General features: G+C 46.7%; 2 protein-coding genes and 1 non-coding gene across 5 annotated transcripts in view; 2 read left to right on the plus strand and 1 right to left on the minus strand.

Moving 5' to 3' along the window:
* Nucleotides 1-21,551, minus strand: part of LOC123354406 (protein mono-ADP-ribosyltransferase TIPARP-like) — a 41,178-nt gene that overhangs the window by 9,238 nt on the left and 10,389 nt on the right. For 2 of the 3 annotated variants that reach the window (XM_044996482.1, XM_044996464.1), the window contains one exon: nucleotides 19,661-19,807. The gene's annotated coding sequence lies outside the window, so the exon portion shown is untranslated. Of the gene's footprint in view, nucleotides 1-17,217; nucleotides 17,468-19,660; nucleotides 19,808-21,551 lie in introns of those variants that run through there. The other variant, XR_006574748.1, reaches the window with a different exon arrangement.
* TRNAY-GUA lies at nucleotides 517-588 on the plus strand. The gene has a single exon. It is a non-coding gene; the product is annotated as a tRNA-Tyr (tRNA).
* LOC123354433 (zinc finger protein 239-like) lies at nucleotides 2,742-7,439 on the plus strand. Its single transcript, XM_044996519.1, has one exon. The coding sequence runs from the start codon at nucleotides 3,929-3,931 to the stop codon at nucleotides 4,919-4,921; it is 993 nt and encodes a 330-aa protein (XP_044852454.1). The 5' UTR covers nucleotides 2,742-3,928; the 3' UTR covers nucleotides 4,922-7,439.

Consider the following 21,551-nt stretch of genomic DNA (forward strand, 5'->3'; position numbering starts at 1 on the left):
CAGGGCCATCCAAAAGGGGAGCTGCTGTAGGAGGAGCAAGATGACAGAGTGTAAGACAGTGGGGCCCAATTCACCAGCCAGGACACTCAATATGGCTCCCAATAGCAGCAGAATTTTCAGTCCGTTTCTTCAGAGGTGGGTTTATTTAATCCAACATAAATTAAAATGACTAGATTATTTCCAGAAACCCACCTGCTCCATTTTAAGTCTCTCTCCTAAATTAATTCCTTTATCCCCAACCCTTCAACCGGGTTAGAGAGTTGAGGCCCCAGATCCTCTCCTCCCTCCCTGGGGTGGATGAAAAGGCTTTTCTGTACCTTCCAGGGTTTCAACAGATTAATATGATAACTCTGCTTTTGCTTAATAGATAATTCTGCTTTTTGTCCAAGCAATACATTTTATAATCTACTGGCCCCACCTGACAGAGTAATATAAGGCATTCTTAAACCAATTTAACAGTATTCACACAAGTTACACTGGTGCACTTTCTGTATGTAGACCAGACCTGAGATGAGAGGGAGTATAGCTCAGTGGTAGAGCATTTGACTGTAGACCAAGAGGTCCCTGGTTCAATTCCAGGTGCTCCCTTAGGAATTGTTTCTTTGTGGGGGATAGCTCAGTGGTTTGAGTATTGGCCTGCTAAACTCAGGGTTGTGAGCTCAATCCTAAAGGGGGCTATTTAGGGAACTGGGGTAGCTGTCTGGGGATAGCTCCTGCTTTGAGCAGATGGTTGGACTAGATGACCTCCTGAGGTCCCTTCCAACCCTGATATTCTAAGAGATGGGAATTAGCTGAACTTTGCTTAAAAGGTTAAACTGGGAGTTGGTTTAGGGGTTCCCATACAATTTTTTTCAGTTCAATGATGACTGAAACCCAGATGCCTGCAGCAGAAGCATCTGGACAAGGGGAGATGGGGATAGGATGGATCGGATGTCCCATGGGCATCAGGTCACAGGGTGGGCAGAGAGGGAAGGGGAGGAAGAAAGGGTGTTACCAGTTTTGGCTGCCTTTCAGTGAAAGCTAGTAAGATTTTAATAATAATAACAAAGATATACATAAATTGGGGAGAAGGGAATTTTCCCCCTTTTATCCTCTGTTATATGTTATATTTAGTCCTTAATTTGTAACGAAAGAGGTGCTAGGACCCAAATAATTTTTTTGCATTCATAATTGATGTAGCAAGCCCAGAGGTGCCAGGGCTATGAACTACTAAGCCTAGAGGTGCCGGGGCTCAGCCCTGGCACAACTTAAGCACTGGTTATATTGGAACAAATCCAAAGACACATAGGTCTTCACAGCTGTAACTTTGCTACTGCACTCCATGGTCACTTGGAATTTCCTGGTGGCTGCAAGGGTAAAACCCACTCTCTTGCTTCGAAAGCAAAAGCTTCTATCACCTGAGTGAAAGGAGGCTCTCCATTAGCTGTTAGCTGTGTAAAACACACAGTCAGGCAGTTTCAGTCCCAAGCAGTAGTGGGGCAGTAGGACACATGCACAGGGATCCTCCTTCCCTGAGCCCCAATCACCTGCTTTCTGCCAAACTGAAAATCATAGTGTGGGTGAATATGATGTATTGAAGGGTGAATGGGTGGTTGGCATGTGTGCAGATAGATGAGAGGTGTGGATGTGTCTGTGGAATGTGGACAGTAGGGCTGCCAGTGTTCCAGGTTTTCCCAGGATCATCCCTTTTCTGAGGTAGCTGTCCTGGGAAATCTGTAAGGATGGTCAGTACACACTGCCAGCTGTCCAACTTTATGGGCTCACAAACATCCTGGACATGCTGGGTTTTCATATCTCAGGGGTGGCAACCCTAGTGGATAGGAATGTGAGTTTGAGATCCTCACCTTGAAAAATGTGGTAGGATCTTGTTCTTGCAATCTGGCCTCTCCTTCAGAAACAGATTCCTGCACAGAGTTCAGTTCTGCTCTGATGCTGCTCAGATTTACCACCTTGTCTCTGAGGAAGACCTCGTCCTCCTGTCTCAGTTGTCAGAGGGACACCTGTTCCCTCTCCCTCAATAACTGGTGGAGTTTGGCAGACTCACAGATGACTTGCTGCAGGCTCATCGCAACTGAGTCCTGGGAGATGGCAAAACAGACTGAAAACACCTGTTTATTTCACACCGTGAAAACAAATAATGCAAAAGTCACAATCTCCTAATAGATTATTTTGCATACACCATACTTTCTCATGCGTGCCTAGGCTTTCTGTTGCTTAGCTGAAGAAACAGACTCAAGGTTTCTTCTGATTTCATAAAATCGTATTCATTACCCATGATAATAATAAAAAAAAAGGTAGCTCAGAATTGCCAACTCCTCTGACTTTATTGAAAGCCTCATGCTTGCCTCTCGCCTGGGGATGCAAGGGTTACAACCATAGAGCACAGCACTCCCCCGTTGCCTACTGAGAAGCAGGAAGTATTTACAGGCAGGGGGACAGGACGGGGGAGGTTGGCGGACTTCAGAAATAAGGGACTTCCTATTCCCAGCAGTCCATTACCCTGGAGCCTGTTGTCTGCTCCTTGGGGCTGGGGGAGCATCTAGTATCCAAAGTGCCTCAATCCCTGCTTCCCATGAGCCCTCCCCGGCCCTTGCCAGAGAGCATAAGGGGATAAAATACACCTCTTTGCTGCCAGTGGGCGAGGTGAGTCAGGGATGGGGGAGCTACCATAATGGGAGAGGGTGGAAATGCAGCTCCAGGGAAGGTGGTGGTGGGGAGAAAACAACAGCTGACAGGCAAGAAATTGGTGCCCGTGGGGCCGGGCTGCGGCAGAAAGGGGCTCGCAAGGCTGGGCGATGATGACTGAGAAAGGAAAGAAAAAGAAACCAACCAGCTCCGAGACAGCGCCTAGGGGTCTGTGCGGCTACAGCCCGGCAGGGTCCCCTTCCGCTGTCACCAAGGCTGGGGCATGTGGGTTGCCCGGGAGCCCCGGGCGGGGGGGTGTTCTTCTTGTAGCCCCACATGCTGTCAGTTAACTGAGAGGGGTCACTGGGGAGGCAGCGGAGAGGGCTAAATGCTGGGTTGTTGCATGTCCCCCTAGCAGGTCTCCTTCCCTGCAGATCTCCGCTAAACTCGATTGTTTCGCATTGGCCTAGGAACGCTGGTGTGAGGATCCCAAAATTCAGCCCCCTCTGCTTTTTCTGTGTCTCTTCCTCCGCTCTCCGTTTCTGCTCTGTGCCCTCAGCAGATCTTGCTCCCGTTTTTTATTGCCTCCGTCTCATCTCTCTACTCTCACCTCCCTCATCTTTGTCTTCACTATTCTGCTTCTCTTCCTTTTCCCTTTCTCACTTCCCTCGCCTTAAAATCTTTATGAGGACAGGCTCAGTGCTTTGTGCAAGTGAAAGGGTGTCGAGGGGGACCGAACACATCCCATGATACCAGCGAGTGGTGAGTTGGGATTTATGAACCGGGGGAACTGTGGGAGTCAGTGTACAGGGTCCATGAAGGGAATTCTTTCCCATTCGTCTCAGAGCAGGAGATAAGAGGTGTCAGGGAAGGCTGCTTCCAGTGTAGCTGCCTAATCACATTGTTTGCAGTCAAGGTGTCTGCTTCATGAGCCTGGATTCTGTGGGACTGATACTTCTCTCATTTACGCCAGTGTAAATCCAGGGCAACTCAGATTAAATCACTGGAATGACACTGGTGTAAATTAGAACAGAATCAGGCTCTTACCCTCTTTCTCTGAGGGGCTGGGCTACTGGAGGAAATATGTGGGGAGTGGAAGAGAGAGAGCGCAGGACAGTCACAGATGCAGATCTGGACTGAGGTGTGGTACCAGAGCTCTGAATCTATAGGAATAGCAAGGGGAGGCATAGGTCAGAAATAAAATGCTTTGGCAGAGCAGTGAAGAGAGGGAGAGCCCAGGACTGGAACAGCAGGGGGTGCTGTATGTCTGGATTCTCATTCTGTTCCAGCAGGTGATGGGAACATGAATGAAAATGAGGAGGAGGATCCTCAGCAGGAAGGTCCCAAGCCAGTGGAAGCCCCTGGGACATTATCAGACTTTTTCATAAGGGAAGCTTTTCCGAGTTCTGACCAGGACAAAGCCTGTGAGAGGCAGGAGATACGTTCTCCGGAGGAGAGACAGGAAAAACCTATTCGTTGTGAAAGAGGCTTCAGGAAACGCAAAGACACCATTGTTCACCAGAAAACTCTCCTGGGCGAGAAGCCTTACATCTGTATTGAATGTGGGCAGAGCTTCAACCGGAGCTCAGACCTCATCCGCCATCAGCGGATCCACACTGGCGAGAAACCCTATGTGTGCACCGAGTGCGGGAAAAGCTTCAGCCGGCGCTCGCACCTTATCCAGCACCAGAGAATCCACACGGGGGAGAGACCCTACCAATGCAAAGACTGTGGGAAGAGCTTCAGCCAGAGCACACATCTCGTGCAGCACCAAAGGAATCACACCGGAGAGAGGCCCTATGTGTGTGCAAAGTGTGGGAGGAACTTCTACCAGAACTCGGGGCTCATCAGACATGCCAACTTCCACACGGGTGAGAAGCCCTACAAATGCCCTGAGTGTGGGAAATGCTTCAGTGACAGCTCCAACCTCATCGCGCACCAGCGGCTGCACACAGGCGAGAAGCCCTACAAATGCACGGACTGTGACAAATGCTTCAGTGAAAGCTCCAAGCTGATCATCCACCGCCGGACCCACACGGGAGAGAAGCCCTACATGTGTCCTGAGTGCGGGAAGAGCTTCAGCCAGAGATCCCACCTTGTCCAGCACCGCAGGACGCACACAGGAGAGAAACCCTACAAGTGCTCTGAGTGTGGGACGAGCTTCAGCGACAACTCCACTCTGATCCGGCACCGCAGGACGCACACTGGGGAGAAGCCCTTCAAATGTGCACAGTGTGGGAAGAGCTTCAGCCGCAACTCGTACTTAGTGTCGCATCAGAGAGTGCACGTATGGTAGGGAGCAGCAGTGGCTCGGTCCCTGGGCAAGTATGGTGCCATGCAGGCACATGAAACATCTGCAGCGATTGGGAGTGTGGGTGACTGAATCAAAGAGGAGGGTGGAACACATTCCTGGGATGACAGGCAATGTTTGGGGTCACAGAGTGGTGGGAGCCAAGGAGCTGTGTGCTGGGACATGGATCAGTCTGGAATCTCAGACCTGGCAGGTGATGAAATGACAGGGTTAATTTTCCTGTTTGTTTTGGTGTTTGTTCCTTTTTAAATTATTTTATTTTGAAGTGAAGGTAAAAATGCCAAGCGGTTATTTGGCTCTGGGTCACATCTGCAGCTTATAAGATTGTGGCACACAACTTGCAGCCTTCTGGTGACACCTCAGTTTTGCAGAATTTAAGTTTTCCTCTCTGTACCTATATTAAGTTTGTAGCCCTTACAGTTGTGAAGAATGACTTCAGAATGTGACCCAACATAGTGCTAATAACTGCCTGCATCTGCAGGCAAATAAGCGGGAAGCCACTCCAAGAGATGCCCTGCTCTTCTGTTTAGGGTGCTAACATTGAAGACTCACCATGAAACATTTAAATTGTAATATATTTGACTGTTTTACTGCTAGTTATTTTAGCAAAAGTATCAAGCTCATGTGTTTATCCAGCGTGGCTGGATATCCTAGAAATTAGGAATAGAGAAGACATATTAGTTCTGTGATGTGCTTATTATTTCTGTAATTGGCTCCATGGCTTCACAATATCTCCAGAAGGGTGGAGTACTGGTGAGAGCCAATGGAGGGTCTGGGGGGCAGGAGAATAAAGAACTCCTGTGTGTGCTAAAGCTACAGAGCAGATCCAGGAGTTTGAGCAGTTGCTAGCCAAGAAAGCTTGTAAAAGGCTCATTCTGTAGCTAGCTCGGCAAAACTTGCCAGTCTCTAAGGGATCAGAACTCTTTGGGAGCCTGAAGCCACTTCTGGACTCTCAACAGATGACAAAATATTATTTTAATGTATTTTGAAATAGTAAACTTTGAGGGGAGCAGGGAACTTGCTTGCAACTCCTGGAGGAGCAGGGACCTTTGTTTCCTGCCGCTCGAGGAAGTGGAGGAACTTTCTGGAGTGGATGCCTTTCTTTGAAGCTGCAGGGGATCTGAGGCTTTTGCTTGCAACTGCAAGTATTTTCCATGGACAACTTCAGACCAATGGGTTTTTGGTTTTGACTTCCCAACAAATGCTCCAGATATCTGACTGAGAGAGTCAGACAGATGCTGGATGGATCCAGAAATTCCAGGTCTCATTTGCTCGACGTACTTTCAAAGGGCATATATGCTTTTCAATTTGCAGACTCAAAGATTAAGCCAAAGTTCAGCTAAAGTTGACTGACTTTTAACGGTCTGCTCTTTTCACATCCAAATTTGATGAAGGAAACATACTGAACCTTGGTAAATGCCTGCTGCATGGCCGATCTGACAGCACTCTAGAATTCAGTGATGGGGACTGCAGTTTGGGGTAGTTCCAGTAAATGGAACTTTTCTGTTATGAATCTAAATAAATCAAAACACTGCAGCCAATTAATGGACTCAAGCCAGCAACTCCTAATGCTCAAGACCAACTCAAAAGAAAACCCTGGCATCAAGAATTTGGTCTCAGAGAAGCAATGGCACTTTCCTCACTAAAAACTCCTTCCCCTGCAGTCCTCCGAGCATATGTTGTCCATGTGCTTTGTACGGTGCTTTGTACATTTAACAGTGCTCTCTAAATTAAAAATAACCGTGTGCATTTATTTCTGATTAAAATCTTTATGTAGACTTATTTAAAATTGTATGCAGATTCGGTGTGGTCTTAGTGCTCGGGGTCCATTGCCAGAGCTGCTAAGGTGGTTCACCACTCTTATGAAGACACTGTAATCGGTGTCTTTGGAATTTCCTTTGTGCCCCATACTGGATTTATTTCCCCTGTTCATTGCCACACAGCTGAAATCATTAGCTTCCCCACATCCTGTCCTTCCCATAGTGATCTAGCTGTCAAAGGGCGATCTGGGCACTGCCATTTCTTTGCTCATGTAGCAGTTACAGTATATGTTCCTCTTCCAGCAGGACTTTAATCTCTACTGGGGGCCCAGAGCCTCACAAGCAGAATGCAGGAGAGAGAGGTATGTGTAAACTTAAGAGGTCACTGAGAGCTGGAAAGCTTGCTCCCAAACTGCTGGATATATGGACTCTTGCAGACAGGAGTGCAGCCTGTCTCTTCCCTAGTAACTTCTTTACAATTTGTCTCCTCTTTCTGGATCATATTTAGCTACTATTGGAAAAACCTTGGTAAATGGTAAATTTTCTCATTTAAACAGAAATTCCATGGAGATTGTTTAAAGTTCTGGCCATACTCCATCCCAGGTATTGGTTCCTATCAGGTGCCCAGGTCCTCCTGTCAGTTTAATGGTGCTTTTTAGAATACTCTAGTTTCCTCTTGTGCTACCGGTGCTTAGAAACCGCAGTGATACCAAGGCACCTTAGAAGTACCTAAAACAGATTGATTAATGGATTAATAATGTCTCTGAAATAAAATCTCTCTTTCCAATACTTTCTGATTTCCCATCTTTCCACCCCACCCCCTCGAGTGAGATCTTGAACTCCCCAGTTTCATGGCCCCAGTAGGGACCAGATTTGGAAATGAATGGGTGTGACCTCTTCTCAGTAAGATGGGTTTTGTCTAGCACAGCTGCCATGTAACCCATATAAAAACCTGGGAGATGATGGGAATTCTTAGGATTTGTCTTCAGTTTCATCTAATCTATCTGTGTGAATCTAAGATAAAAGCCCAGAGCATGAAACAACCTACTCACTCCCTTACAGGAGTGGCCGGGTGGTGTAATCTCATTCTAGAATGATCCACTGTGAGAGGAACGTGGCTACAGCAGAGCTGAGGTCTGGGTAGGAGGGGTTATTCCCACAGTCCTGGCAGCTGGGTGGTTTGTGATCTGTTCTGTAATTCCTCCTTAGAATAGCAAATGTGACAGAGAGTGCTACAGCGAAGGCTGAAATGCAATTTCCATTATAACCCCATCTCTCGTTATAGCTCATAACTTTGGCAAATTCCTGTTGGATTGAAATTTTCTATGCTTGGTCTCGAGCCATCAATGAGATGCGTGCATACAAAAAAACAACCCAACCCACCCCAGTGGAACACACTGGGCCAGATGAATAGCTTCCCCTTTGCACCAACTAGGCTAGCCCAAAGGGGGCCATAAGGCAGCCATAAGCCACACCCAGTGAATGTGCCCAGTGCATGGGGGCTCTGTGCCTCCTCTGCAGGAGTCCTTCTCCCTCCAGGGTAGAGGGCATCCAGGATGTGTCAGGGGCATGTCAGAGGCAGAATGGAGGCGAGATGGAGCAGATCGAAGGTGGAGGGGGATGTAGCCAGGGGAAACTGGCTTTTTCCCTGCTGTCACAAACCCTATAGGGGCTTTTTTTTTAAAAACAAAACACTGAAACAAGAAACTGCACATGCTTCTCCCTCTCGGGAGAGGATGAGGAACAAACACATGACATGTATTAGTCACATTGCTTAATGCACTGCTGGAAGGTGCTCAGATAACACAGTGATGAGTGTGGCATAACAATCTGAATAGAATAGAAGTGCAAATTGGAGCTGCCTTAGCTTACGCTGCGGGGCCTTTTTAAATTGTGTAAATAAAAGTACAGAGGGATTAAGTAATTTGCCTCAAGTCACACAGTCTGGACTCTCAGGATCAGACCTAGTCCGCTAGAGCACAGTGCTAGTGCACCCCCCGGGCCAATGCAGGCAGTCAGTTACAGCAGCCCAAACTGGCCCCGGGGATCAAAAGTGTGTAAAGGGGGTTCACAGTCACCCTGCCCCTACCCCCTTGGATCCTGTGCAAAGCACAGCTCAGCGAGACCGGAGGGGCTGGCTCAATGTGTTCCATGGACCCAGGGCATGTCACTAAATCTCTGTGTTTTAGCCATACCATAGCAATTCTGTGCTTCGCACACCACATAGGGCCCAGTGTCTGAAGCCACAAACGCAGAGCTGGTCAACCTCTCATCAGTCACTTCCTTCATTTTGTGCAGCAGCTTGGAAGCAGTATGTTATTTATAGAAACTGTACATGCACTGTGTAGCGTCTGACTGGGGATGCTGCTGCCGCACTGAGCCGTGCTTCCGGTCCAGGTTTCCTCCCACAAACTTGTCCCATTGGGTGCCCTGAAACATACAGTGTAAGTGGTCTAACCACAGGTACCCTTTTGTGTATCATGTTTAGGAACTACCTTCCCACAAGCCTCCTGTAGTCAATAGTGACAGTTAAACAAATGACAGTTTTGCATTGAGCTAGACAAGCTTCAGGGTACCTCTGTGAATCATTTGTCAGATGGGGAAACTGAGACACAGGGCCACACCCTGGGGCCCAGTACAGCTTTAAGGGCAACTAAAAGGTCAACTGAGGATCCCCCTGCTGTAGAGGAATCTGCAGGTGGCATAGAACCAGTGTAGCTGGTCCTATGTCATCCCTGACATAGGTGGCATGCTGGGAGCATGAGAGCACTATCAGAACATGTTATGCCCCCATTGGCCAATGCAGGCAGTCAGTTATAGCAGCTCAAACTGGCCTCAGGGATCAAGAGCATGTAGAAGGGATTCACAGCCACCTTTGCCCCTACCCCCTTGGGTCCTGTGCAAAGCACGGCTCAGCTGAACCTGAAGTTTGGGGCCACAGTGAAGGTAGGGACTCGTGGATCAGGCATAGGCAGATTACTGTTTTGTACTCCTTGTTGTGCTCTGCTTTGCCATGTAGCCTCTCTCTGCGAAATGGGGGTAATGCTATCTACTTATCTCAAAAGAGGTGTTATGAGGCCTAATTTAATAATGTGCCATTATTCCTCTGGTTGGAAGTCTGGCTGAACTGGAGAGACTACGTGCAGGCAAGGGGCTTCCCCAGGGATTGTAGAGCTGATGTAAGCCTTTCCCCGACAGCTCCTGCATAGAGGGGGATGGGCTGGAAGGCATAGCCTCAGGGAAGAGGATGTGGCCACAGTGCTGCTGCTGCACTCCAGCTATTGGCTGCTGTATTAGTTCCTGAAAGGCTGGTGCAGCACAGCACTGCATAAATTAGAGAAGCCCTGAGGCTGCTCTACCTTACACTGGGAGCCACGCAGACGCCTGGAAGAAATGAGAATAGAAAGAGATACAAAGGTGACTAAAAACAGTTTTATACACATACATACACACACTCACACAGACGTGGCCCCCCTCCCCCATTAGGGTTGCCAATTTTGGTTGAATGTATTCCTGGAGATTTCATCACTTGACATAATCTTTAATTAAAGATTAATCTTTAATTCCTAGAGACTCCAGGCCAATCCTGGAGGGTTGGCAATGCTAACCCCCACCCACTTCTGCATCGAGTGTATCGCGATTGAAATGGAGAATTGAGCCCAAAACATGTACACTATATAAGTGTAGACCAGGGGTCAGCAACCTTTCAGAAGTGGTGTGCCGAGTCTTCATTTATTCACTCTAATTTAAATTTTCGTGTGCCAGTAATACATTTTAACGTTTTTAGAAGGTCTCTTTCTATAAGTCTATAATATATAACTAAACTATTGTTGTATGTAAAGTAAATAAGGTTTTTTAAATGTTTAAGAAGCTTCATTTAAAACTAAATTAAAATGCAGAGCCTCCCGGACCAGTGGCCAGGACCCTGGCAGTGAGAGTGCCACTGAAAATCAGCTTCTGTGCCGCCTTTGGCGCACATGCCATAGGTTGCCTACCCCTGGTGTAGACCATTATTACAGCAAGGCAGTAGCAGAGGTAGGAATAGAATTCATTTTGGGGTTTCCAGCTCTACATCCACTCCTCTGCCAATATTACACTGTAATTGGCATAATGAAATCTTGGTAATGTTTGCTTGGTTTTTAGGGCTTGATTTGTAATGGTGGATACCCAATACTGTATGAAGATGATTTGTGTGCACAAATATCATAAATCCATTATGAGCTATATGAGCAAGGGTCACAAGTGGGGGGAAAAGACTGGGGAAAAGCCCTGAATTCCTTTCCCTTAAGAGAGTAGAGATGCCCCATATCCCTCAATTCTCTAGGGAGTAGAGATGTCCCCAGAAGACATTAGAGAGCCTTGTCTTCCCCAAAGACAACTGCAAGTAGAGGGAACCTGTGGAGGAAGGGGGTTGTTTAGGGATGGAAGATTGCAGGTCTTTGTGAAGGGGATCTCTGTACAGTCAAATAATCAGACAAACTTCTGAACATTCATTTTTTGAGGGCCCAGACTTCTTGAGGGTTTAATAATTAAGAGGATTCTATTAAAGAATAAGCTGAAATCAGCAGGAATGACCACACAACCTTCTGGTCCGGGCCACCCAATATCTGGATAATTGTCCCTAGGAATTATTTTTCTAGATATCATAGTACCTAGGAGCCCTGCTCCTAGAGCAGGACCCCATCGTGCTATGTGCTGTACAAACACAGAACAAAAAGTCAGTCCTCACTGACGCTAGACTAAAGCACTTACAATCTAAGTATAAGACAAGAGACAAATACAGATAGACTGACGGGAGCACATGGAGACAATAGTGGTGGGCATGACAGGCAGTGGTCTCCGCACATCAGCGGCCTAACCATTGTCACAGCCAAGGAGAGTTTTAAGGAGGGTTTTGAAGGAGGCTAATGAGATCATTTTGCAGATGTTTGTGGGGGCAGCATGGGAAAAAGCACTGAGAGGCTTGTTTGACAATTTATCAAGTGGTTGATGGAGGCTGGCATCGTAGGCTGATTGGAGGCGGGAGTCTACCACACTAACCAACATTTTCAAATTAACTTCAGGGAACATCCTGCTCCCTCCCCCCAACTGCTCCCCTCCAGCCCCGCTAATGCCTACTGCCATCCCCTAGCCCCTTCACTACTACCCCCGTTCAATCTCCCCACCCCATGCCTCGTAGTCCATAGAACTCACAGCAAGGAAAGCAGTCTTGCACCCCGCCCCCACACTCCCTCAATGTGGGGCCATAGGCAGCATTCAGGGAGGTGGGGCCACAATTACACCCAAGAAAGCAGAGATGACGTCCATGCTCAGCAGAGCATTTGCAGCAGAACATAACTGTGTTGGCCCTCCTGCAATGAGTCCTGGAAGAGGAGCGGGCATGACCTCATCTGTGATTCCCTCCTCTTGCTGGAGAGAATGGGGGATGAACGTTCCTGCCTGATCCCTAAACCCCACAATTACACTGAGTTCTGGGGTGAGTGGGGCTGTTTTACCCCACCCGAACCTTCATCTACCTCCTCTCTGCTGCAGCCAAGGCCTGGGGGAGAATGGAGCATGACCTCCTCTTTAACACACAGACCAATGTACCCACACATCTGCCTCCACCTTGTGCCACCACCACTGCAGCCCCACACTATCTATCCCACTAACCCACTATCTCCCACATCTAACCCACTGCCCTGCCGTTGGCCATTGAGCCTGGCTGACCCCACCCCTCACACATTTCCATTGGCAGTTACTGAGCAGAGGACACCTATGTTACCCAGACTCTTGTGCATCAGTCTCTCTCACTAACTCAGAGAGAGAGAGGCTGATGCATGTGATTCTGGGTAACACTGTTTTTATGAGGGAGAGAACATTAAATTGGGAGTCGGGAGTTTTTTGGTTGCAAATGGGAATCTCCCTGGCATACCAGGAGCCTTGGTCAGCCTGGAGTCGCCTCCAATAGTATATGAGCATGATAGGTAGTGTGGGGATGGGCCATGAAGGTCCTTGAAAATGAAGACAAGCAGCTTATGTTTGACACAATAGAGAAGAGGGAGCCAATGGAGGGATTCAAAGAGAGGGGTACATCGTCAAAGCGACGGCTGGAAAATGATCTTTGCAACAGCATTCTGCATGGATATTCTGGGGACAGATTTACATAGGTCAAGATCAGAGACAAGGATGTTACAGTAGTATTAATACTAGTAATATGAACTATGTTCTGGAAGGGAGTAGAGAACCAGATCAGTGAAGTTGCTAGAATGTCTATGGAAGAGAGGTGGGGAGCTAATGAAAACCACAAGGGTAATTTTGAGCTGCATTCTGAAATCACTAGGGAAGATGGGAGGTGTTTGGGGAAGGAGGTGATGGGGAGAGGCAGTTCAACACTAAGATTGCAAACATGTTTGGTTTCCAGACAGTTCATGGCTGTTTCTAAAGATCACACAATCAAACCTTGATGCAGCTCCAGTTTTTAAAAGGTAGCACAAGGAAGTGTTCAAGGAGCAGTCATGTGAGACATGACACAGGTGAATGGGAACATGAAGGAAAGAAAATAGCATGTTTCCCTCATGTCTGGAAAGTTAAGGATTGAAAACCACACAGCTTCTAAATCCTCAGTGTCCTAGAGAGGAGTAGGAAGTATGGGTATGGTAAAATGTGCATTTCCTGATCCCAGCTTTCTATCCCTGATACCTATGTAGAAACCTGGCACCAGATCAAGAATGGACAGTGATGGGGCTGGGGTTTCATCCCTTTTGCCAATGGAAAGGCCTGTTCTGGGCTCTGAGGTTGTCTACATTGCAATTAAACACCCACCACTAACACATGTCAGCAGTACCAGGTTTACCATTACACCCAATGGTTCCTTGGCGCAGGGCCCACGCTCAGAAGAGTCCTCTAACGCTGGCCTCCTCCCATCCCGCAGCACTGCAAGAGGCCCTGAGAGAGAGCAAGGAGCAGCACACTGGTTACCAACCTCTCCAGCCCCACTTACTCCCCCACAGACTGGCAGACTGCCAATCACCCCCCTCCCGGGATATACTGTACCAGGGCCCTGCTACATTCTATCACCCACACCAAGCCCAGAGACAGGCAACAACGCTCCAACTCTCATCCTCTGCCTGCAGAGATCCAGCCCAGAAGCCAAGAGCCCAAGAGATCCCAGGAGCTGTAGTTCCTTGGCCAGCTCCCTCCCTAGAGAGTCGGCCCTGGAGCAGCATTCCCTTGGCCACTATCAAGAGGAAAGGGACGGGGAGGGAGTATGGAAGCTGCCAGGGCTAGTGAGACCCGATGCACCAGCTTGCTGTGAATGGGGAGCTGGCTGCTAGAAGAGGGCGGTATTGTGAATGGGGAACATGTATGCATAAGGAGTAGAAGGCTTTGGCCCTGATATCACACTCAGAAGACTTCCCCAGACTGGATTAGGGATGCTGGTGGTCTCAGCTGGCAGCCCCCAAAGAAGGAATTGTGTAGAATGAATGGACAATGTGCCTCTATCTGAAGCCTAGCAATGGAGGAATGTGGACCCCACCAGGAGAAGTTAAAATGACAAGTAAGAGAGGGAAGGCTCTACTAGAGGACCTGGGCAGCTTTAGGAACAGTACCAGGCACACAGGAGGATGTGACTCAATTTCCACTTCTGAGACACAGAAGCAGAAATTGACTTTTCCTTTCCAGATTTATCTAATATTCAGAAAGGGAATCTAGCACCTCCTTTCCAGATTTGAACACCCTCAAAGTTCAGGAGCACTTAAGTTCAATTTGGGCCGCTCTCTGCTATTTCATTTCTCCCAAATCAAATACTGATCCACTGTAATTTGCTGTAGAAAAAGTAGGATAAAATTGAGCAACAAATCCTGGCATCTTCCCAATGCTAACTGGGACCGAAATTGCTATTTTCAGCAACCATTACCATTTTTTTGTTTTGTTTGTTTAAAAAGAAAGTGACAGTAATATTGCATTTGCAAGTTCCCCACAGAAACTAAGAGTGGAACAAAAGAACAGCAAAGGCACCTCAACTTTTCCTCATTATGTGGGACAGTCTTACAAATGGATCCATATATTCTTTATTCACATAAACTGAAAATTGTTCCTCTTTACTGCAGTTCTGTAACCATGCAGGAACTGGTCCTGCATTCTGTGCACATCCAAAATTCCTAATGAATTCAGAAGTGCCTTGCTTTTGTAACCATACCACCTGATATTTTCAAATCTTGTAAGCTAAGCAGGTTTACATTTAGTAATTGTGTGGGAGGCCTCTCAGAAAAAGTTAAGTGCTGCAGGAGGTTCTGATTGTTCACTAGGTAATGTGAGTCCCTCCTGTTTACAATAGTAAACCAGTGCAGCATAGTTTTAGAATGCACTGTACTCCTAGAATCTAGAATTAGTTCCTTTGCTTCTATACACAGCCCATTAAAGACAATGAAAAGACTCCCACTGACTTCAAACAGGCTTTGGGTAGAACTGGTTATGCATGAGGTAACTCCACTGTGTTCATAGGGTCCTGGTCCCACAGCAGAGGAGGGTGGTGTGAGCTTGTTGCAGAACTGCTGCTCAGGAATGGGAATCTCCTGGTGCCCCAGCCTCGGAAATCATCCAGGCTGCACCTTCTTCACTATATGTTGGCTGTTGGGTGCCTAGGAATTGGGGGCCTCTGCTGCAGGTGATGGGCATCTCAGGTACTTAAAGCCTTGGCCTGGAGTAGGGATGCACCTAACTGCAGAATCTACAGCTGCCTAAGTCCAGCACTGAGGATTGAGAGCCCCTAGTGCGGCCATTGCAAGGTTTGAGCATGCTTAGTCTTGGAATTGCCACCCCTCCCGCAGCTAGTAGGTGTACCTGTCTAAGGCTGGCCTCTGGCAATTGCCCCTATGGCTGGAGCCAGAGAAGCTACAAGTGGCTCTGTGATTACTGGGGGCCATTAAAGTAGGAGCAGATAAAGAAACTGGAGTTAACCTCAATGAACAGAGGTCACTGGTAGGAAAGCAGGGAAAGTGGAAGCAGGTCAGGTTTGCAGGGGGAGAATAGGACCAGCTGTCTGGGGAACACGTCCAAGGTAGAAGGGAAACAAGCATGTGGAGAGCTGGTGGTGACTAGGTAGTGGAATAGCACATAGATGGGAGCAGAGGGAAAAAGATGGCTGGTGACTGCAGTTTCCCAGGGTCTAAGTGCTCACTGAGCCAGGGGTGGAGAAATGATGTTTGCAAGTGGCTTGTTCAAACAGCAGGATGGGTGCTGGCGGAGGAATTTGTCAGATTTGATCAGGTATCTGCTGGCTGTGGAACTTTATTGATCTGAGGCCAGCACCACATACAGTGGCTGATGAAATAGGGTGGTACTGGAGACATGGCTATAGAATACCTGAATGAGGAAGGAGATAAATCTGTGGGGAGTTTCGCTGATGATTGTGAAAGTTCTGCTCACTGTGGACACCAGTAAACCCACACGGGTACAGCTCAATGAGAAAAACTGGGGGCTGCAGAAGCTGCAACACACATAGATAAGCAGAGGTGTGTGATCAAAATGAAAAATTTCTCTGAGATTCAGTACGGGGTATACCATGGTGCTGGCACCTCAGGCCCACACTCAGAAGGGGCCCACCAGTATGTTTGGCACCGGGCCCACAAAAAGGTTAATCCAGCCCTGCATGTCAGCTGACAGGGGCTTGGGCTACATGTCGTTAGTTGCAGTGTAGATGTTCTGGTTCAGGCCGGAACCCAGGCTCTGATTCCTGGGGACGGGGGAAGACAGAAATGAGCTGGTCCCAGAGCCAGGCTCGAGCCTGAAGAGCTACACCACAATTAAAGTGCCCCGTAGCCTGAGCCCACAGACATGGGCCAGCCACGAGTATTTGATTGCAGTACTGACAGACCCTAAAGTTTCTGTACCCAGCTCTGACCAACACCATCTCCTCCCAGATTTTGTTAACACACTAATAAAGTGGTTCAGTTATAATCTGTGTGTTCCTGCTTGGAGCACACAGCGCACAAAGGATGAATCCCCATCTCCAGCGATACTCTCCTAATTCTCCCAACAGGATATTTATGGGAAAGGTTTCATTTATTATCAGCCATGCCCAAACAGGGAAGAGATGAATCTGTGAAAAGGGGTGACAGACCCCCACAACAAGCCAGTACTGAGAGCATGCGGAGTCCGTCACTGCTATGCCCGGCTCATGAGACAGCTCGTGGTGTCTGACACCATCAGGTGGTCCAGAGACATCTATATAGAACACATCATGGGACACAGCCAGTACCAGGTCAAGTAACCGAGACCACCAACCAGGGAAATAACCTACTTCCTTCCCTGACGCACCTCACCCACGTACTTATTCGCTACACCAATACTGACTTGGACTCTTAATACATTCCATAGGTGGCATACCCGAGCCCACTTATCTACTGATGCTTTAAAAACTCCCACACCCCAATCTGGGTCTATGCTGGTTGTGTGATATGTATGTAGCTTATGATCCTTGTAACCAATACCTGTAATCCCTCATAACTCATGTATATTTAATTTTAAACATTAACTTTAATAAAAAATTTTACATCTGAAAATAGAAAATCCCAACAATCTTGCTCTTCCTTCCCCATTGGTAGGAGAAATAGCTTGATGAGTTTAGAGTATGTTGTTTGCAGGGCCGGCTCCAGGCACCAGCAAAGGAAGCAGGTGCTTGGGGCGGCATGTCTGGGTCTTTGAAGGCAGGTCTCTCAGTTCCTCTCCGCGCGGGATGAAGGAAGGAGTCACAGCAGTAGCTCTGTTGTGATAGTTGGAGAGGGAGCTGGAGGGTGGGGAAGTTGTATGTGTAGTTCCTGCTCCTTCACTTATTCTCCCCCGCCCCCAAAAAAGCATGTTGTACTTTGTATATTGAGATTGATTCCCTCCCCCAGTTACCCCTAGGGGACCTTGCCCATCCACTCTCCTCTTTTTTGTCTCACTCCCCATTCCTGCACTTCCTACCCCCAGCTGTCCCTCCTCCCCCTCTTATCTTTTGACCCCCAGAGAAAAACACCACATGGGCATTTCACACTCATCTTGTTCTCTTGCTGTGGGATACAGGGTAGCAGTTCCAATGTAGTCCACATCCATAGTGACCAAAAGCCATTACCCAGCTGACCACTTGCTTGGTTGCCCTTATGAGAGGAGTGGGTGGTTTCAAGCCAGATCCAAATGGATGGGTGGCCTCACCATAAACCCACCCAATTACTGCTGGCCCCTTTGTTGGCAGCTTCACTGGAGAAGGCAAGGATAAGTGGGCTATACAGGCCAAACTAACTTCAGTCCTGAAGGTGTTTCCTTCAGGGCAAATGCTGAAGCATATTAGTGGAGAATGGCACAGTAAGTGTGGGAAATGCTCCCCTCCCATGATTTCCCCCCCCCTTTGTCTTCAGATTCCTAGAACAATCAGCAACTGGTTCTGGTCATGCTCCTCTGTACCAGATAAGGACTGGTTACAGAGCTTGCTTATAGACACGCCAGGTGTCTTCATCAAAAGATCCTTTAATGCTCTGCCAATTATCACTCAGGTTAGCTTAGAACAGGAGTCAACAACCTTTCAGAAGTGCTGTGCTGAGTCTTCATTTATTCACTCTAATTTAAGGTTTTACATGCCAGTAACACATTTTAATGTTTTTAGAAGGTCTCTTTGTATAAGTCTATAATATATAACTAAACCATTGTTGTATGTAAATTAAATAAGGTTTTAAAAATGTTTAAGAAGCTTCATTTAAAGTTAAATTAAAATGCAGAGCCCCCCAGACCGGTGCCCAGGACCTGGGCAGTGTGAGTGCCACTGAAAATCAGCTCGCATGCCACCTTCGGCAGGTGTGCCATAGGTTGCCGATCCCTGGCTTAGAATGTTTTGTATACAGTGCCACCTAGTGGTGGAACAGTAGGTTACAGTTTAACATTCCATTAGTTATTAGTCATTTTCACTGCTAGCACTAAATAGGATTTCTTAGTTTACTTTAATACATTGAAATTCATCTGAAAGAGGGGGAATAAATGCTTCTGTCTCTAACTCTCAAGAAAGGTCCAAGTTTTATGGACACATTTTCAAAAGGTATTTCAGCAGGACCAGCCCTAGACTAAATGGCACCCCAGGCAAGGAGCATCTGCAGCATACATGCCCGCACCCCTCATTTGTTAAACTTTTGAATAGCTCATTTTTACTGCATTTGTAGCCCATTTCATGAGTTTGATGTACAATTTTCATGTATGATTTATCCTTGTCAGATAAATTTGCACAGTAGAATTGTTAAATCTGTATTTATTCGTGCCATATATAAACAATTTTAAAAATTTCCTAAGATTAATCCACATACAGAATATTTGAAACATTTTACTTCAAACATTCTATTTTTCCTTTTGTCACTAACAAAAACAGCACCCTGAGCCTGGTGCCTCCCAGTGGTTGCCTGGATCATCTGCTCCTAAATTCAGCCCTGTATTTAGGTACCTAAAGTTGCAGATAGGAATTCAGCACCTAGCTACCTATTGATTTCAGAGGGGGGGGGGGAGAAGGGGAGAGAATGGGAATCAATGGAGTACAATACCTAACTCTTATATAGCAATCTTCATCAGTAAGATGCCAGACCACTTTACAAAGGAAGTCAGTATCATGATCCCCATTTTAACGATGGTGAAACTGAAGCACAGAGCAATTAAAGTGACTTACCCAAGATAATCCAGTGGGCCAGTAGAAGAGCTAGGAATAGAACCCAGGTATTGAGTGTGGTGCTTTATCCACTAGGCAACAGTGCCTCCCTCTCAGTGTCAAGTTAGGTACTGAGACACTTTTGAAAATCCCACTGGTGCCTATCTGTATCTTTAATAATAAGATATCTAGCTCTTAAATAGCTCTCAGTAGAGCTCAAAGTATTTTTGAAAAGGAGGGCAGTGCCATTCCAATTTTACAGATTAGGCACAAAGAGGTGGTGAAGGGAATTGTCTACAGCCACCCAGTGGGTCATACCTTCAGAAGTCTAGCAGCTTGGGAGAAGGGAAACCCTTCTGTCTTGCAGAATCTGGAGAGCAGTGTACTTCTGTTGCGGGCAGACTGTGTGGGAAGTGTCTTGGTTTTGCAAAGAGAAGAGTTGAAACCTTCTGTCTGTTGTAGGCCCTGTGAGAAAGGAAGAAAAGAATCAGGTCCATATGGGTTGATAGCCATGTGGGTTGATAGCCATGCAAAGAGGTTGTGAAAGGCAGCATTCCGATTTGGGAGCACTTTACACAGAATTGAATATATAGGTCTTAGGCCTGGATGCTGCAAGTTACTGCATGCAGATGGACCCTTGTGCTGCTCAGTGGGGTCAGCTCATGTGCAGTAGCTTACAGAATCAGGGCCTGATGTTGCCTTGCCTCCTCACTTTTGTTTGCCTAGCTATAGGTCTGAATCAGCATATTTCCATCTCAGTTTTAACATTGACATTTCACCCTAGAGTCTAGACTTAGCCTGTGGAGACAGAAAATTAGCGTATGATCTGGCCCTTTTGACTGACAAAGAGAAATTGGTAAATATGGTGTCAGTGGACATGTTTGTGAAGACCGTGGATTGAAGGCAAATACAAAGAAAATGAAGTTGCGCTACTAGGGAAGATGGAAGAGCTGTTGACTGAAATTTCAGGAGAGAAGCTGAATCAGAAGAATTAATATGTACTTGGGAAGGACACTTAGTGCCATCGGAAAGATCTGGAGAACTGAAAAGAAGAATCCAACACGTAAGGGTGGCAATGAAAGAGGTGGCAGGAGTACTGTGGGACTAGCAATTAAGTAACATGCTGAAATAAAAAAAAAGTTTGAACTGTGGGTTTGTCCCTGCCTGCTCTATGGTTTGGACTGAAATAAGTTAAAACCACACTTTTATTCTGGAATAGAGCATCCACACATGGAGCTATTCTGGAATAGCTCTAGCAGAATAGTTTAATTCCACAACAGCTATTTTAGTCAATATCCCCATGTAGACAAGCCCCTATTTCAAGAATTTGCATTGAAATAGCAACCAAAAGACTAATCAGGTTCAGGGTCCCATTGTGCCAGTTACTGTACAAACACATAAGACATCTCCTGCCCTGAAGAGCTCCTATCTAAGAATCAATGGTTAGATGATTGCTAGGAGCATGTGTGGCAGTTGCCTAATGGCAAGCTAATTAGAAGTTAAGGGACTGGCTTGAGTATTGGGGAATAGAAGGATTGTAAGAAATTGCGACGCAAATCAGCTCAAAATTTGGCACTTCGTGTTTTAAAGATGACCTGAAAAGGTAGAAAAGAATTGGGTGCTTGTCCTTTTTTGTTTTGATGATGGATAAAGAAAGCCTGAAAAAGTTTAAGAAAGAAAATATCTGCTTATTTTTCTACATTAAAAATTCAAGGGGTTAGATTTTTTTTTAGGGCTGAGAGGGGAGAAGAAAGTGGTGGTGGTACTCTAAACTCTGCTTAGCACAGTCACCAGAGTTAGATGCCTCTAAAGTAGATTGCGTATGCCGCCTGGCTCCCCCTCATTGAGGCTTCACTAGGCCCATGGGCTCTGCTAGGATCTTTGGACTTAGCACCACTTGTAAGTCTCCCAAATACCACTCACAAAATTAGATGTTACTTACAGTAATTTGTGCAAATCTGTGACTGCTTCCCCTTCTCAAATAAGAAATTAGACAAACATCAGTTACTGCTAAGCATCACTAGGCATCTAAAAATCAAGCCCTAATGGTCAATAGGCAGTTATAGCTCTTAACCCTATCGTTCCAGAATCTATGCAGATCCACATAAGTCTTTGCTAGACTAGAGGTATGTCTACACTAGTATTCTTACCCAATGTAGTTAATCTCTTTTATGAAGCCAAGTCTGGACATTCCATAAGTGCTTGTTCC

Source organism: Mauremys mutica, chromosome 1 (assembly GCF_020497125.1).
Source record: "Mauremys mutica isolate MM-2020 ecotype Southern chromosome 1, ASM2049712v1, whole genome shotgun sequence".
Classification (NCBI taxonomy): domain Eukaryota; kingdom Metazoa; phylum Chordata; order Testudines; family Geoemydidae; genus Mauremys; species Mauremys mutica.